Source organism: Lepidochelys kempii, chromosome 2 (assembly GCF_965140285.1).
Source record: "Lepidochelys kempii isolate rLepKem1 chromosome 2, rLepKem1.hap1, whole genome shotgun sequence".
NCBI lineage: Eukaryota > Metazoa > Chordata > Testudines > Cheloniidae > Lepidochelys > Lepidochelys kempii.
Genome location: NC_136381.1, coordinates 261,054,237 through 261,071,226, shown reverse-complemented (window position 1 = coordinate 261,071,226; position 16,990 = coordinate 261,054,237). Strand labels below are relative to the sequence as shown.

The 16,990-nt window shown below is 42.9% G+C and overlaps 1 protein-coding gene across 7 annotated transcripts in view; it reads right to left on the bottom strand.

The window, feature by feature from the left end:
• Window positions 1-16,990, bottom strand: part of ADCYAP1R1 (ADCYAP receptor type I) — a 188,761-nt gene that overhangs the window by 11,673 nt on the left and 160,098 nt on the right. For 4 of the 7 annotated variants that reach the window (XM_073334759.2, XM_073334760.2, XM_073334761.2 and 1 more), the window contains 3 exons: window positions 9,761-9,844; window positions 435-564; window positions 119-160 (listed from right to left, as the gene is read on the bottom strand). In XM_073334759.2, the coding sequence (XP_073190860.1) occupies window positions 119-160; window positions 435-564; window positions 9,761-9,844 (256 nt within the window). The remainder of the gene's footprint in view (window positions 1-118; window positions 161-434; window positions 565-9,760; window positions 9,845-16,990) is intronic. The other 3 variants (XM_073334763.2, XM_073334764.2, XM_073334765.2) reach the window with 1 other exon arrangement.

Below are 16,990 nucleotides of genomic sequence, written 5' to 3'. Positions count from 1 at the left end.
GAGTAGAGAGCTAATGAATTACAGCTGAGAGGTGAGTTAGACGGTGTGATCCCAACCAAATGTCATGCTAAACAGATGGAGGCGGAGGGAGAACTGGTAAAAAAATCAAAATTCTTACCTCCCCATTCAAGAAACAATAGAGAACAGCAACGACAAAGCCCTGGATAAACAGGAGAGAAAAGACTGTAAATTAAAATCCTCTAGGGAACTGATAGAAAATAGCTGAAGGGGGGTGGGGGAACCTGCTAGTCTACAAAGCACATACGGTAAGTGAATGAACACACAAAGAGAGATCCATGCACAGCAGTCATAACAAATACAGATTTCTTTCTTTCTTTCTTTCTTTCTTTCTTTCTTTCTTTCTTTCTTTCTTTCTTTCTTTCTTTCTTTCTTTCTTTCTTTCTTTCTTAAAGCAGAATTCACGGTATAATCACCTGGAAAGATCCCAGTCCCAGTTCAAACACTAGTCTCTCCCGTTTACTGACATTTTCAGGAGAAAAGGCAAACACAGTGTAGTGAATTCCAAACAAGGGGATAAGCAGCAGAGTGGAGCGGGCCAGCCTCCTGTTACGACAAATTGAAAGAATGTTAATATATCTCTGCAGGGACAGCTTGAGCTTTGATTAACATTTTGTGGTGTTCCATTTGCCATACATAAATAAATAAATAATATATATATATATGAAATGTTCCCATGCGTTCCCATCCCCTGATTTCGCCTACATTTTATCCTGACCCCATTTTCTAACACTTGGTACAGTCTGAGTATGAATATGTATGAATAGTTTAGAACTGTTGACTATCGTATTCTCTTATTTTGGTTGAATGTTCTTCTGGACATAGGGTGACCAGACAGCAAATGTGAAAAATCGGGAAGGGGTAATAGGAGCCTATATAAGAAAAAGACCCAAAAATCGGGACTGTCCCTATAAAATCGGGACATCTGGTTACCCTATCGGGACAGGGACTGTCTCTTACTAGGGATATGTACAGTACCAAACACAATGGGGCTCTGATCTTAGCAGTGGTCTCTGAGTGCTACCATAATACAAATAAAATAAATAACAATAGCACCACCTGATGGCCTTCTTTATATGCAGCACCCAGAATCTCCATTCTGTGAGTTCACTCTTCTTGAAAGAGAAAAGGTCTCCATGGTATTATGCAATCATGACTCTACTGCCCATGGGCCTGATTCTGCTTTCATTTACACTGGTGCAAATCATGTGTAACTCCATTGAAGTCAACTGTGTTGCACCAATGTAAAATGGTGTGAGAGGAAAATCAAGCCCAGTGGGTGTAGACAAGAATACTGGGAACTAAATAGGTACTAGTGAGCAATTGATTCTATATGGATGAAATTCACGCTATGTAGAGGCCCAGCACAATGTCTGCGCATCACTCAAGCCCTAATTAAGCAAGCCTATGCTTGGTGAGGCAGCTTGCCACCATGAGAAACCATCTCTTGCTTTCTGCTACAATATAAGTTGAATTTTTATGGGTAAGCACACAAAAGGAACAAGGCAACTGACTGCCTATCTGCAAACAAAGCGGGTATAGTGGTCACAAAGAATACCTTCTGGATTGCAAAGCTTAATTTCCTCCAGTAGAAAGATGAGTGGCTGAGAGACGTCTGATGGGGACACATGAACATTTCCCTTAAAACGAGTTGGCATAGAGGTGGGAATAGAGAAAGAGAGAGGCCCTTGCTGAGAGCTGGAAGAACTCCCCGCCATTATTTCATAGGCAGTGCTGACGTGGCTATACCGAATGCCACAGCGAAAATGTGACACTGTCTCATTGCTGGAAGTATTTTTGTTGTACTCTCTCCCGCTCCCCATCCCCTGCAGCATTCCTCTTTGTCTGATATGGCTTCAGCCGGCCAAAGTATGGGTCGTCAACAGGCTGCGAGAGCATACAGGATTCATCAGTCAATTCACTACAATGTATCAAGCTAATGACGAGGCTGCTAAACATCATACACCCCAGTACAGCGTTTGTGGACTATGAAAATATCATAGTGGATAAGACAAGTATCAGAAGCACTGGAAGAAGAGAGAGCAGGCTAACAGAATCTTCAAACCCATTTGACGCTACAATATTTAAGCTAGCCATGGAATGAGAAGAGATCAAGACGAGGCATGAAGATAGACACAGAGATACCTCTCTCCAAAATCCATCATTTTAGAAAAAAGATGTTTTAAAAAACCCAGCTTGAATGGAAAGTGCATTGTTTCATAATGGATTGAAATGGCATGCTCTAATTCAGCCACAAGTTACTGGGTTCAATGCAGGAATGCCTGGGTGAATTTCTATGACTTGCGCTAAGCAGGAGGTCTGATCAGTTGATCAAAATGGTCCCTATTAGCTTTAAAATCTCAGAATCTGTAACTGCAATGCCATCTCAGGTTTGGAGGATACTGTCTTTAATTAACCCTGTGAAAACCTTGGAGGAAATGCATGCATAGTGAACACTAAGTAAGAGGTATTTTGTACACACACAGATTTATAGAAGATCAAAAATTGGCTCATAACAAGTTAGAAAAGGGGATTGTAATGGGTAGAAAAGAATTAGATGTTGTTAAGGAGTCTGCCTCGTCTGACTGAAGCATACTATTCCTGAACCAGGATGTCAAAACAAAGTCTCCAAGCTGGTTGCTGAGAGTTTTTGAAATACTAAATAAAATCATGCTTTAAAAAGAACAAGTTTCCTCATTTTTTTTAAAAAATGAGGTATTGTGCTTTCATAATTGTGCTTCCATTACGGATATGGAGAAAACACATGAACTAACAAATTAACTTTGCAATGTGATTGATCAATGCTTCATACTGCAGAAAGGCAAAGAAATCAAACAGAAATGGAAGAAAGAGCAAGCCTAGATGAAAGACAACTTGAAGTACCTGGTGCAACTAGACTGGCCATGTCACAAAAGGACATTGGAGAAGGGCACTAACAACATCCATCTTTAAGGAACTGAGATCCCTAGAACTTATACACTGTGCAGATCTTGTATGTAACAAAACTGCGGCAAGGAAACCAAAAGCCAACAAACACAACATTAAAACAACTGATGAAACAAAAACTATCCATAGATGTTATCCAGCATTGGCAGCCAGCTATCACATCTGCTGATGGGTCACAGCCAAAACCTGGGATCTCAATACCCATGAACTTGGGGAAGTTTGCACATGAATCTCCCTTTCACATAGACACCTTATCTCTATAATAAGCTAAACCAAAACTAGCTTTGAATATCCCCGAGATTGAACAGAAATTTGTATCCAGGTACAATTTTTGCCGCTCTCTATAGCTGTTTCTGAATGAGAATTCTTGGCGACATGATGTTGGATAGTCACCCTGCAATGGTCAGAATCAGTCTGTTGGTGAAGAAGTGATGATTCCTGTTATTTTACCAGGAGCATCAGCAGGGGAGAAAAATGAAAGCAGAAGCAGTGATGAAAGCAAGACTGTTACAGCGTCCTGCATTCATTTACATTCATGGCTACAGAACTTAATAGACACGCTACTGAAGTTGCAGAAACACTAGTTAGCTGACCAAACATTACTTGGCTGTTTGGAAGGGACACAGCCTCTAAGAAATGTGACTAAACTCCTGACTGCAGTCCAACACCTCTAAAAATACCAGAGTTAGCTAAAATGCCAGGGAGGGCTAGTGCCCTGTTAGACACTGAACGAGGCAGAACATCTATTGGTTTTATGACTGTCTTCAATGAAAGCATTAAAAATGAGAGACTTTGTTATCACAGTTTCAGGGATGGGTTTTCTCACTTATATATTGTGACTGGGAGTCAGAGTATCAATGGAATTTTATTGTGCAAAAACATGGATTCATTTTTTCCTTTTCTTTTTCCTCATCTCCTGATTGACGAGGTTGCCTCAACCAACCTGAAGTCTAATGCACTAAGCAAGATACGTTTATAATAGATGGGAAGAAATAACAAAGAGGAAAGTTCTATAATGTTGTCCTCTATAAGGAACCTTTCATTTGCATTAATAGGCTTGTTTGGAGAGAGGTTGCTGAAGCCCATGTACGTTGCTGGGGGCATAAGTCTGCATGAATCAAAGATGGAAAAGATCAAGTATGCTAAATTAATTTAGTCCCCTTTCCAGTGATTTGTACTGAATATTCTACCCTATTTCTATTTTACATTTTAAACAAGATTTTAAAACACATGATTGGTCTTTGTTTTAATCAAAACTAAGTATGTGTGGTTGGAAAAATAAACACTTTAATTTGAGAAAATCAGAGATTTGTGTGTGTGTGTGCACTGTGATCTGGAACTTTGAGACTGAGTTCTAAGGAAATAATAAAGGGATAATAAAGGGATAAATTTTCAAAGCTACCAAAATATTTAGATGACCGTTAATTTCTAAAGGAAATTCCTTATATGGCTTTGAAAATTCCACCCAAAATAACCAAATATGCATAACAATCGATACCAATGACTAAGTGGGGTTGGATGAATAGGGGAATGATAAAGGTCTGTAAGTATTTGAAGTATGTAAAAACATGGATATAGAGGAATTATGTAGAGTGGTACAAGAAGGTAAGAACTAGGAGTAAAGGATTGAAATTAATAACATGATAATTAAGCCAGAGTATAAATAAGAAGAACATATTGACCATGAGAGCTAATACAAAGCAGAATTGTCTCACCATTGCTTAAGGCATTAAAAACTGGGTTCAACAATAACATTCTTGTTAGTCACAAGGTGGCACGAATACAGATTGTCTCAGCTGAATGTATAGGTAGGTAGATCTTGGAGAAATGCTTTATAGTTGTAGTGCAATGCTTCTAGGAAGCAGAGCATAACTCCAGAAAAGTTTGTCTGGAGAAGCTTTCTAAAAGGTTTTTGCTTTTTTCTGACTGAAATAATTGCTTAGGTACTCGACGGACCCATAGACGCAAAACAAATATTATCAGGGAAATTACCCAGGAATTTTTCAAAAGTACCTAAGGGAGGTAGGCAGCCAACTCCCATCCCCCTTAGACATTGCTGAAAATCCCAACTTCTGTGGGTTAATAAAAAACCAAGAAAATCATTACAGATAAAGCATCAGTGAACCACACCTAAGGAAACAACTCCCCATAGGGAAGGACTAGTTGTCCTAAAAGTTTTCTTCCATCTTTAATTAATAAGATTCAACACAGACACATCTTGTGACTTAGAAATCCGGGCAGCTAGAATGGTGAGAGAGAGAGATTGTGAAGGCTCGGTGAGTGAGCGTTCCTTGTCGGGCACATAGACAGCCCGCAAAGGGAGGAGGGCTGTGACTCCGGAATGGATTCTGTGAGGAAGCTCTGGGGTTTATCTGTTCTTCCTGCTTCTGGGAAAGAGGGAAACATGAAAAAACAACAGCTGAAGGCTGAGAGCTGCCTCTCTCTTCTCCTCTAGATGTCTTCTGATTACTGAAGTTGTGTCTGTGTCATAGTTCCCAGGACTATGCCTGCTTGTGCTAGTCTGGTCATGAGGCCACCTAACAGAACTACGCCCTTGTCATATAGATAAGATTAAGGCAATGCTACTCTGTGCATATGAAGATTGAGACAACATTGACAACTATTCCAATTTAGGAACAGACTGATTGAGGCCTATTGCTGAGTCCATGGTTCTCGTCTCTTGATGACTTTCTTATAAAACTTTTGGGGGGGCCCCCAAGGATCTGTACTGGGACCAGTGCTGTTCAACACATTCATAAATGATCTGGAAAAAAGGGTAAACAGTGAGATGGCAAAATTTGCAGATGATACAAAATTACTCAAGATAGTTAAGTCCAAAGCAGACTGCGAAGAGCTACAAAGGGATCTCACAAACGTGGGTGATTGGGCAACAAAATGGCAGATGAAATTCAATGTTGATAAATGCAAAGTAATGCACATTGGAAAAAACAATCCCAGCTACACGTACAGAGTGACAGGGACTAAATTAGCTGTTACCACTCAAGAAAGAAATCTTGGAGTCATTGTGGATAGTCATGGGTGGTGGATATAATAGGCCAGAGGAGGCTAAGGCTACCCTGGCACAGCTGCTACCGACAGGTTGCCAGACTTCTAGGCCCTGCACTTCGCCTCTTCTCCTCCCTGCTCCACGCCTTTCCTGAGGCCCCCACCGCCCACCGCTGCCTGGTGAGTGAGTCCCTCCTCTCCTCCACTCCACCCCCATCTCCTGAGGTCCTTGCTGCTCGCCACGTCCCTTCTCACTCCCCGCCCCCATGAGACCCCCTTGCCCACCACGTCCCTCCTCACTCCCCATCCCGAGACCCCCTCGCCCACCACTCGCCATGTCCCTTCTCACTCCCCGCCCCCCCTGAGATCCCCGCCCACCACTTGCTGTGTGCCTCCTCACTGCCTGCCCCCACCAGACCTCCCATTCACTGCTTCCCTCCTTTCCTCCACCCCGCATGACACCCCACCGCTCACCGTGTCCCTCCTCACCCCGTTGCCCCCACAAATGGGACGGAGTGAGTGGCGAGGAGGGATGCAGCAAGCAGCGGGGGCGGGGAGTGTGTCTCACCGGGTGGGGCCTGAGGAGGGATGCACCCTGTGGTGGGCAGGGGGGGTCTCATGTTGGGAGGGGTGAGGAGGGATGTGGCGGGTGGGAGCGGGCCTCGCAGGGCAGGAAGGTGAAAAGGGACAGAGTGGGCAGGGTGTCTTGTGGGACTTGGGATGCGGTGAATGGCGGGTGGGGGGGTCTCACAGAGTGGGGGTGGAGGAGAGGAGGGACGCAGTGAGCAGGGGGTGGGGGGTCGCACGGGGAGGGGGTGGAGAAAAGGAGGGATGTGGTGGTCGGGGGGTCTTGCAGGGGAGGAGGTTGGAGGAGGGGAGAGACAGGGTGGGCAGCCTCGCGGGGTGGGGGTGGAGGAGAGGAGGGACATGGTGAGCAGTGGTGGGGGGAGGGATGGTGGAGGGGGCAGGGACTGGGCCGAATGGGAGCGGAGCCTGGGCCGTGAGCAGAAGAGGCAGGACAGGGAGCCAGCCTTCCCCAGGGGAAACTTTGCCAGCCGTCCACGTGGCTAGCTCTCTGAAAACATTCACTTCACTTGCAGCAGCAGTCAAAAGTGCTAACTGAATGTTAGGAACCGATGAGAAAGGGACAGATAATAAGACAAAAAGATTATCATGCCACTGCGTAAATCCATGGGATGCCCACCCCTTGAATACTGTGTGCAGCTCAAGTCACCCCATCTCAAACATGATATATTAGAAGTTGAAAAGTTAAAGAGAAGGGCAAGAAAAATGATTAGGGATATGAAACAGCTTCCATATGAGGAGAGATCAAAACCACCTGGGACTGATCAGCTCAGATAATAGATGATTAAGATGGGATATAATAGAAGTCTACACAATCATGAATGGGGTGGACAAGGCAAGTTTTATTTATCCTTCACTTACCACAAGAACCAAAGGTCACCCAATGAAATTAATAGGCGGGTAATTGAAAACTAGTATATGGGAGTACTTCACACAATGCACAGTCAACCCACGGAACTCACTGCCTGGGGATGATGTGAAGGCCAATTGTATAACTGGATTAAAAAATGACTTAGAAGAGTTCACGGGGGAATAGGTCTGTAAATGCTATTAGCCAAGATGGTCAGGGATGCAACTAACTCCCTGCTTTGGGTGTTCCTAAACCTTTGGTGGCTAGAAGCTGGGACTGGAAGATCACTCAATAACTCCCCTTTTCTGTTCGCTTCCTCTGAAGCAGCTGGCACTGGCCACTGACGGAAGACAGGATGCTGGTCTATATGGACCATTGGTCTGACCGAGCGTGGTCATTCTTATGTTAAGCTATCAATGGATCCAAGTGATTTATGAAGCTGTATTCTTCGAAAAAGATTTATATAATAGTTATTATGCTATTTGGGACCCCTCCTTTGAAGGAAAAAAAAGGCTAAATCTGGTTTCTAGTTTAATTTGGAACATGTATAAGTAGCTCAGGATGACAAAATTGTATTTTAAGGAGGAGGATAAGGGGCAAAAGACCTATTTGTACACTAGGTAATGGAGGAATGGGACGCTGCAAGTATAATTAGGTGCTTGGTTTATGCTCCACTGCCTGTATTTTGGAATATACAGTAAGTCAGCATCTATTTATTGGAGACATTGGCAAGTTTTAATAAAAAACAAACAATGAAGGCAAAACCTGAGACGGGTGGATATGGAGCGGTCACGGTTGTTTGGGAACTCAGCAATCTCCTGGATGGAGACATTATCTGTATATTTCCACAGCTTCGAAATGTAGAAGATTCAGTCAATGGGCTGCCTATCTCTGCCTGGCTGGAAAACAGACCACTTAGATCAGCCGGGCCTCTTCTGAAACCGAACAGGGCAGCTGATTACATTTCTCTTGTTTGGCATGTCAGTAAGAATGCTAGCACTTAATGCCCTCAGTCTAACAACTGAATGGCCATGAACACTGAACTAACCTGTCACACCTAAACAGCAGCCCTCATGAACACGCTGGAGGTATGTTGCTGGGATGGCATATGGAGAGTTAATATTGCCTGCAGCCTGTGCTAGGTTTATATTACGGTAGCTAGAAGACTTCAGCTGTCCATCTGCCACCTTTCAACTGCTCTGAATTTACTTAGAGTGAAATTCACCGCTATGCAGAGGCTCAGCATGAGGCCTGTCCACCATTTCCATGTGAATTAAGTGGTGAATTTCATCCTTAAAAATGATTTTAGCTCAGAAATGTGGATTCCAGTTTATATGGTGGTCTCAGATCACTACCTTTTCTGGACTGAGCAAATGCCTATTGCTGATTTTTAAAAAACAATTATTTTCTTCTTCTTTTCCTACTTTTTATTTCTTGTGTTTGTTTTTATTCAGGATCAGTTCCTTGGCTGAATCTTTTTGGGCAGCTCCTCCGCTCTCTTTTTGTAAGTACCCTGAGAAGAGATCCCGTCTCTAAACTAGAAAAATATTTTTTCAGGCTCAAAATGGGGTAGGTTTTCAAGCAAGGGGAAAAAGTGTGCAACCATTAAGAAGGGAAATTTCCTTGACCTTGACAAAAGGCTGTATTGTGTTTAGATCAGTTTGGCAGGCCACCTTTGAGAGTCCAGGGTTCAAATCAAAAGATTTTACCATGAAATTCCAGTGAAAGTTGGGCTGTACATCATACAGCAAATATACATAAATACATTTTAGGCCAGATCCTTAGCTGGCATAAACTGCTGTAGCTCCATTGACTTCAGGCGAGATATACCAGTTTATACCAGCTGTGGATCTGGTCCATATTTTTCATATTTATATTTTCCTAGCAAAGTTTCAGGCAAAGCACTTTCTTTCCAATGTGCATAGCACTCCCTTGCTACATAATGACTAATAGCTTTTTCTTTAAAAATGGGCAGGTTTGTTAAAAGTTTTCATAAAGACTTTGTGGGTATATTACAGACTGATTCAAAAATCAACTGAACTCAATAAAAAACACTCCCACTGATTTCAACAGGCTTTGGATTAGGCAGTAATTCTGTTATTCATAATCATAAATCATGTTGGTCAATAAACTGACACATTTGCAACAAATAAGCTTAACATTCTTGATTGTGATGTATCAGCAGAAGCACACGACAAAAACAAAACAAAACAAAAACAAAAAAAACAAAAAACCCATCCGCATGCAACAAGAAATAATGAACAGTTTCCCTTCTGCCCCGCTGCTTATATAAACCATTTATTTGCAACATGCCTCACAAAAACACAATAATGTCACGGGATTGTGTACACTTACAGGGTAATGGTGGATAGTTCTGACATCTTGCAAGAGTGCTGGTTAGCCCTCTTGGGCTTACAGTAGCATTTCTGAACGCAGCTGCTAAATATGACAAGATTAGCATTTTTTTCAGAATACCATGAAAAGGCCAAAGTAGGTCAGTTTCAACACATTTCACGAGACGTGGCACAAAGGTGGAAAGTGGATGCAACTAAATGCAAATGCAGCGCAAACCAGCTCTTTGATCAAAACGAAAACATAAATAAAATGCATTAGCTGCTCCTGGCAATTGCGGTGTATTGAGTCACAGATAAGTTAAAGGAGGAACAACCTGGCTGCAGGTGATTAGAACATTTATGCATAAAAAAAACACGTGTGACTTTGCTGTCAGATACTGCACAGAGAGTAAAAAGAACAATATACTTAATTGAACCAGACCATAGGTATTATGTGTTTGTATTTGGAATACATTTATAAAACAGAAATTGCTGTAAGTCTGTCTTGTTTGACCAGCTCCAAATTAAAGGCACGCGTAACTCTACAGCCACGTGTGATTCATTATTAGAAAGTGGTCACGGACACCAATGTGTTTTTTCAGTTTAGCTTCCTCTAAACCATGGGAATTCCTTGGGAAACTGTGTGCATGACCGGCTCTGCTCACTGGGACTCTTTGCCAGGGTGGTTACACTCAGAGGAGTATACAAGCAAAAACGGCAGCCTTATTCAGTATCGACAGTACCACACCTTCTCCTTGAGATTCTAGCTAAGCCCCAGGGAAGAGGACGGACTCATTACACTCCCGTGTGTGCCTGGGAGGCATGCTCACAGAAAGGCAAGAAAGGTAGGATTGGGGAAACTTGGGGGAACATTTATAAGGAGCCAATGGCTAACAACTTTCTATAGCGCGTGCAGGTGGCTTCTGCATCACTGCTTCCCCTTGGGGGTCCTATCAGCTTTAACTCGTGGCTGAGCCTCCATCAACGAAGGCTGCCCTGGGGATGTGTGGTATCAAGTGCTCTACCCCACCAAGCCCCACCCAATTTGGGAGAGCAGCGTGTGGCAGGGAGCAGGGCTTACGAATGCTTTGTATTGCTGCAACCCACCTGTAGGTGGACTTTTCACTTTGCCCCAGGTTACATCGGTGGAATAACTCTGGTATGAATGAACCCCCAGAAGTCCAATGTGATTGCTTAGTGGGGCTTCCCACAGGGACCCTGTTACACCAGTGCTCTCTTCTTGTTTGCTTCTGGGGAAAAAAATCAAGGAGTTGGCTTAGATGTATAGATGGTATATTATTTTGGGTCCTAGCTGTTTTAGAGACCACATTCTCCAGTGGTGTACATCAGCATAGCTCCCCTGAAGTGGAGCAGCTGGCCCCTTATATTCCATCCTGGGCTGTCTATGCTGCACTTATAAGGGATACAGAACAAAAATTGCAGACCAAGAGGCGAGGGGGCTAAGGAGGTAGCTCTAAGCCACCTTGGTACTCTCCAGCTGCTGGGGTACTCTGGGGTCCAGAGCAGCCCCTAGTATGAGTTAGACAAATCTGGCAGGCTAAGTTATGGCAGGCTCCGAGGACTGTCCAAAATCTCTGCAATGCTGCAACTCCACCCCTAATATGCTCCTCTCTCCCCAGGCATGCTCCCTACAGGAATATTTGAGAGGAGGTCTTCAGACAACAATCACTGTCTTTCTCCTGTTTCCTGCATCAGGAGAATTTTCCCCTGGCTGGATTCAGGGCTTTAGGCGATCCTTGATGCTCTTCCAGCCCTTTCGTCTTTTCTGTTACCCTCTGGTGGTTAAGACCATCTGTGGTGCTCCAGCTGACAGCCCACAGATTTGTAGTTCTTGGGTCAGGTGGTGAAGCATTTCCAGGGGAGGCCCCAGGACTGCAATTTGTTTCCCAACCTGACCTCACAGACGTAACTCAGCTCTTTTGATTGCAAAGCCTATTTATTTACTCAGGCATTTGCCCAGAGAGGTAGCATGGGAAGGAAGGAATTTTTATGACAGTTTGAGGGACTTTTTTGCACTTGACACTGTGTCTTTCTCTGGTTGTGTTAATGTATTATTATTTTCGTGTTTTTGTGCATCTGCCTAGAGGTGGCAAAGTCAAAGCTCGCCAGCCCCCATACCCATCGAGATGACTCAGTTAAGGCTCATCAGTTTGCCTAGAGATGGCAGAAGGTGCATTTTATAAACTGAACAATAAAGTCGAATAAATATTTTGTAGCTTGACCATATCCATTACTACGGTTAGAACTGCTGAGTCACTTATTAAAGACACTGCTCTCTTTTTGCACCTTCAACAACCTTGACAGCTACATTCCAACTGCAGAATATGATTGGTAATGATGTAAGAGCCCGAGAGAACAGAGCAGGAGTTTTCGATCTCCTGTGGCACATACTGTTCTAGCAGACAGAAAAAAATAATCATGCTTTGACTTGTAAGCAGAGCTCATTTACTGTGCATAGTGCTGAGAGTAAATACAGAACTGCATGGTGTTTCTGTTAGTAAATCACTTCTCCGAGTATAAATGCTCACTGTATCATCTACCTTGTCTGTTTTTACTGTGCTGTATTGTGCATTGTTTGGCAACTGAAATCCATAATGAGGACTCAGGAGACGATATCAGAAGATTCAGTCAGCTTGTTTTCATGAGTGCTGAAATTTTCAAAAGTGACTAGTGATTTGGGGTACCTCACTCTTTGATTTCCAGAGGGCAGTGCTCAGCAGTTTCTGAAAATCAGGCCTTTTACCGTTTCCCAAATTGGGCATTCAATTGCTTACCACTTTTGAAAATCTTAATCCTAGATTTACTTCTTCCTGACACGTTTTCATGCAGCACCTTCTTTGAAGCTTGAGAAATGGATTCCCTTATCACGTCACTCCTTTCTTTACTTAGAAATAACATCTTTTACTGGACCAATTGTCTCTCTAATATCCTGTGACCGACACAGGTATAGCTACACTCCTTTTCTAGTTGTCAGATTAATTTTCCATTGTGTGTGTGCATATATAATTCTGGTGGATAAGAACCAACATGATTCTGCTTGTTTGCTAAAATAGCATTTTCAGCAGGAAAAAGCACATCTCTGGAAATAATATTTGATGGACAAGTGCTGCTGCAAAGTCAGGAAAGAGCGGTACACATTTTGGGATAATTATGGAAAAGGTCTGCAGAACTTCATAAAAAATAACACAACCTTTCCACAAGTTTTTTTTTTTTCAACTATTCTACTGAACTTAATAGAGAATTATACCCCTGCTATTGTGTTCTACAAGATAAACCCAAAATCTGTAGAATGTAGATCTGCTAGAAGCTTTTATATCATGATTGTTTGTGTGGTTTTTTGGATACAATACAGTTGTATCCAAATCCATTACCCCTTTCCCTTTTTGATCACTGAAAAAAGGGAAAAGGAAAAGAAAGAAGCGCAAAAACAAAAACAAAAAAAGGCTTTTTCTTAAAACAAAACCAGAAACATTTATTTTTTCCCCAAAAAAGCTCTCAAAAATCCCCAATTTTTTCCTCTTAAAACATACTTACTAGAGTTTTACCTCATCTAATTTGACCTATTGCCTTCTAAACAGAGCGAAAAGCAAAAGAGGTCAAACCGTTTCTTAATGTTTAATGAAAATGTATTGTGCTCTCATTTTGCATATCATCAGCACTTTGATAATACACTGATCGTGGATTTAGGAACGCTGATAGATCAGGTTCGTTCACTGGAATGGGACGAAGCGTTGTCATCAAGGCAGATGGAGATTAAGAGGTAGGGCTTAACTCAGTACACCTGCACAGGTGTAAGTGAGGGAGAATTTGGCTGATGCATGATTGTAAAGGTGAAAAAGAGGAAACGTTATACAAGTTAAGAATGATGCTATTAAGAATTCCTGGGCAACTCCTTTTGGGGGAGTGGGGTCGGGCGGCTTGTCTACACTACTGTTTACGTCGATGTAAGTTATGTCACTCAGGGGTGTGAACCGCCCCCGAGCGACACAACTCACATCTACTTAACGTAGTGTCTACACCATGCGATGTCGGCAGGAGATGCTCTCCCATCGGTACAGCTTCCGCCTTTAATGAAGGTGGATTAATTACAACAAGAGAGTGCGCTTCTGTCAGTGTAGCTTGTCTTCACCAGAAGTACTAAATCGACGCAGCGGCATCAACCACAGTGGCGCCGATTTAGTGCTGTAGTGAAGACAAGCCTGGGGAAAGGAGACTGGAAACATAGTGGAATGTAGGCCAGAGATAATAATGCAGACAAACTGTGCAAAAAGGAGTGGAGAGGAGGAGTTATCGAATGAAAAATAGACTCTGTGTATACCTCATATTCTAGGCACCTACTTGTATCTATTTAGCTTTTTTGAAGAGGCTTGAGTTGGAGTTTCTTCTCTTCCTACTGAATAGTACAGGATTCACCGTAGCTAGAAAAATCCAAAATCACCCTTGCAAAAAGTGTGGGTTTAAGGGATCAGGAAGAAATGCTTGCAAAGCTGAAGCAGTTTTGCATTTGCAAAATATTACTTGTGATGTCTGCAAAACTTCAGTCTATACAAGATTTGAACATCCGTCCTACTCAGGGAAACTATACTAGAACGATGCATCACCCAATCCACTCAGGCAGAGAGTAAGCTGTATTGTGTTTGTCTTGCCCTATGGACAAATGTTTTTGTGTACTTCACAGAGAGAAACCTGCCTCTCAGCTGGATTTCTGAGAGTGACTCCCATTCCCCAGAACTCTTGTCCAACTCCAACCTCTCTAACATTCTCTCGAGAACTCTTAGTTCAAAATCTCTGTGAATAACTTCATTTCTTGTCTATAAGCTTGAGGAGTGTGAGTATGGCTTACACTGTGTATTTCTATGGGCTTGCCAAGTCAAAGTCAATGCAGAACCCTGGAGCTGTTGCGTAGAGGGCAGCTAATTTGACCAGATGCCTGTGGAGAGGCTATTTTTGTTTCCAATGCGTCCATGGTACTGATGACATGGGGCCCCAATGCTGCTTAAAGCTACACGAGTGTAAATCCTGATTAGTCCCACTGAAATTAAAGGAGTTTACACCAGTGTAACTAAAAGCAGAAGTTACTCCAGATTTACCCCATGGTAACCAAAAGCCGAAGTTGACACACGGGCTCTGGCTGCCTGAGGGGAAGCCGCCACCCACTGCTCCACAGGCTTAGCGTTACTGGCCCTGGTCAGCCTACCATGGCTACTGACGCTGGCTATTTGATAAGGATAACGTGCCAAAGTGCGAGAGCAAAGCGGCTGAGTGAGCTACTGAGGTAAGGAGAGTTTGGCTGCTGGGGGAGGAGGCTGAGGGATTATAACAATCCAAAAGGCACCAAGTCCCCAAGAAAAGTAATAAAAAAGCCAAATAAACCAATGCCTCTAACACACATACCCTAAACTAAGGCTACATAAAAAAAGCCAAAAGAGTTAAAAAAAACAAAATGCAGGCAAAAGACCAGCAGCATGTTTGGGGCTCCCCAGTTTATTGCACCGAGTGCAACATGTACAGTTACCTGCCTTGTGGGCATACAGTGCAAGCAAACCACAGCCCTCAGAGACTGAGTACGGGCTCTTGAGGTCAGAGTGGCTGAACTGGATGAACAAAGAGAGACAGAGGTACAGAAGGGAGACTTCTGGGGGCGTAGTAGAGCAGTCCCACCTTCTGACAGCCCCTGTGCTGTGGAGGACGATGAAATTCTCAGGACAGGACAGCATCAAACTGGAGCAGAGGGAAAGGATCCCATAGTTAGGACCCACCTTCTGTCACACTGAGGATATCCCTCCAGGGGCAAGAACCGCAATTATTAGGAAGAGACAGGTAAGAGTAGCAGGGAATTCAATTATTAGAAACATAGATAGTTGGGTTTGTGATGACTGGTGAATTGCATGCTGGGTGAGAAGGCAGAGAGAGGATCTCATGAGATATCTAAATAGTCTTATATATAGTGTTGGGGAGGAGCCAGTGGTTGTGGTACATGTAGGTACCAGTGACATAGGAAATGTAGGAGAGAGGTCCTGGAGGCCCAATTTAGGCTCCTAGGTAAGAGATTAAAGTCCAGGACCTCCATGGTAGCATTCTCTGAAATGCTTCCAGTTCTATGCACAGGGTCAATAAGACAGGCATTATTGCAAGGTCTAAATGTGTAGATGAGTTGGTGTCAGAAGGAGGAATTTAGGTTTAGCAACCAGGGAATGTTTTGGGGAAGAAAGAATTTGAGAAGCAACTTGCTAAAGACATAAACAATAACAGTGATTTTTTTGTAAAGTACATCAGAAACGGGAAGCCTGCAAAACAGACAGTGGGGCAGCTAGATGACAAAGGTGTTAAAGAAGCAATTAAGGAAGAGAAAGTAATTGCAGAGAACCTAAATGAATTCTTTGCACCCATGCTCACTGCAGAGGATATGTGGGAGATACCCACACCAGTGCCATTCTTTTTTGGGTGAGAAATGTGAAGTGTTGTCCCAAATTGATGTGTCAATAGGAGCAGGTTTAGAATAAATTGATAAATTAAATGGTAATAAGTCACCAGGACCAGATGGTGTTCACCCATGAGTTGTTCTGAAAGAGTTCAAACATGTAATGACACAACTACTAATTGTAGTAGTATTAACTGAAATCAACTTCTGTACAAGATGGCCAGTGAATAGCTATTGTAATCAATTCATAAAAAGGGCTCCAGAGGAGATCTTGGCAGTTATAGGCCGGTGAACCTAATTTCTGTACTGGGCAAACTGGTAGAAATTACAGTAAAGAACAGAATTATCAGACACGTAGATAAACATGATTTGCTGGAGGAGCATCCACACAGCTTTTGTAGAGGGAAGTCATGCCTCACCAATCTATAAGAATTCTTTGAGGGAGTCAACAAGCACATGGATAAGGGTGATCCAGTCGATATGGTGTACTTGGATTTTCAGAAACCATTGACAAGGTACCTCAGCAAAGACTCCTAAGAAAAATAAGTAGCCATGGGATAAGAGGAAAAGTCTGCACAGGGATCAGTAACTGATTAAAAGGTAAGAAACGATGGGTAGGAATAGGAGGACTTGTGGCACCTTAGAGACTAACCCAATTTATTTGAGCATAAGCTTTCGTGAGCTACAGCTCACTTCATCGGATGCATAAAGTGGAAAGTACAGTGAAGAGATTTTATATACACACAGACCATGAAAAAATGTATATTGTAAGGAAAGTGATCACTTAAGATGAGCTATTGCCAGCAGGAG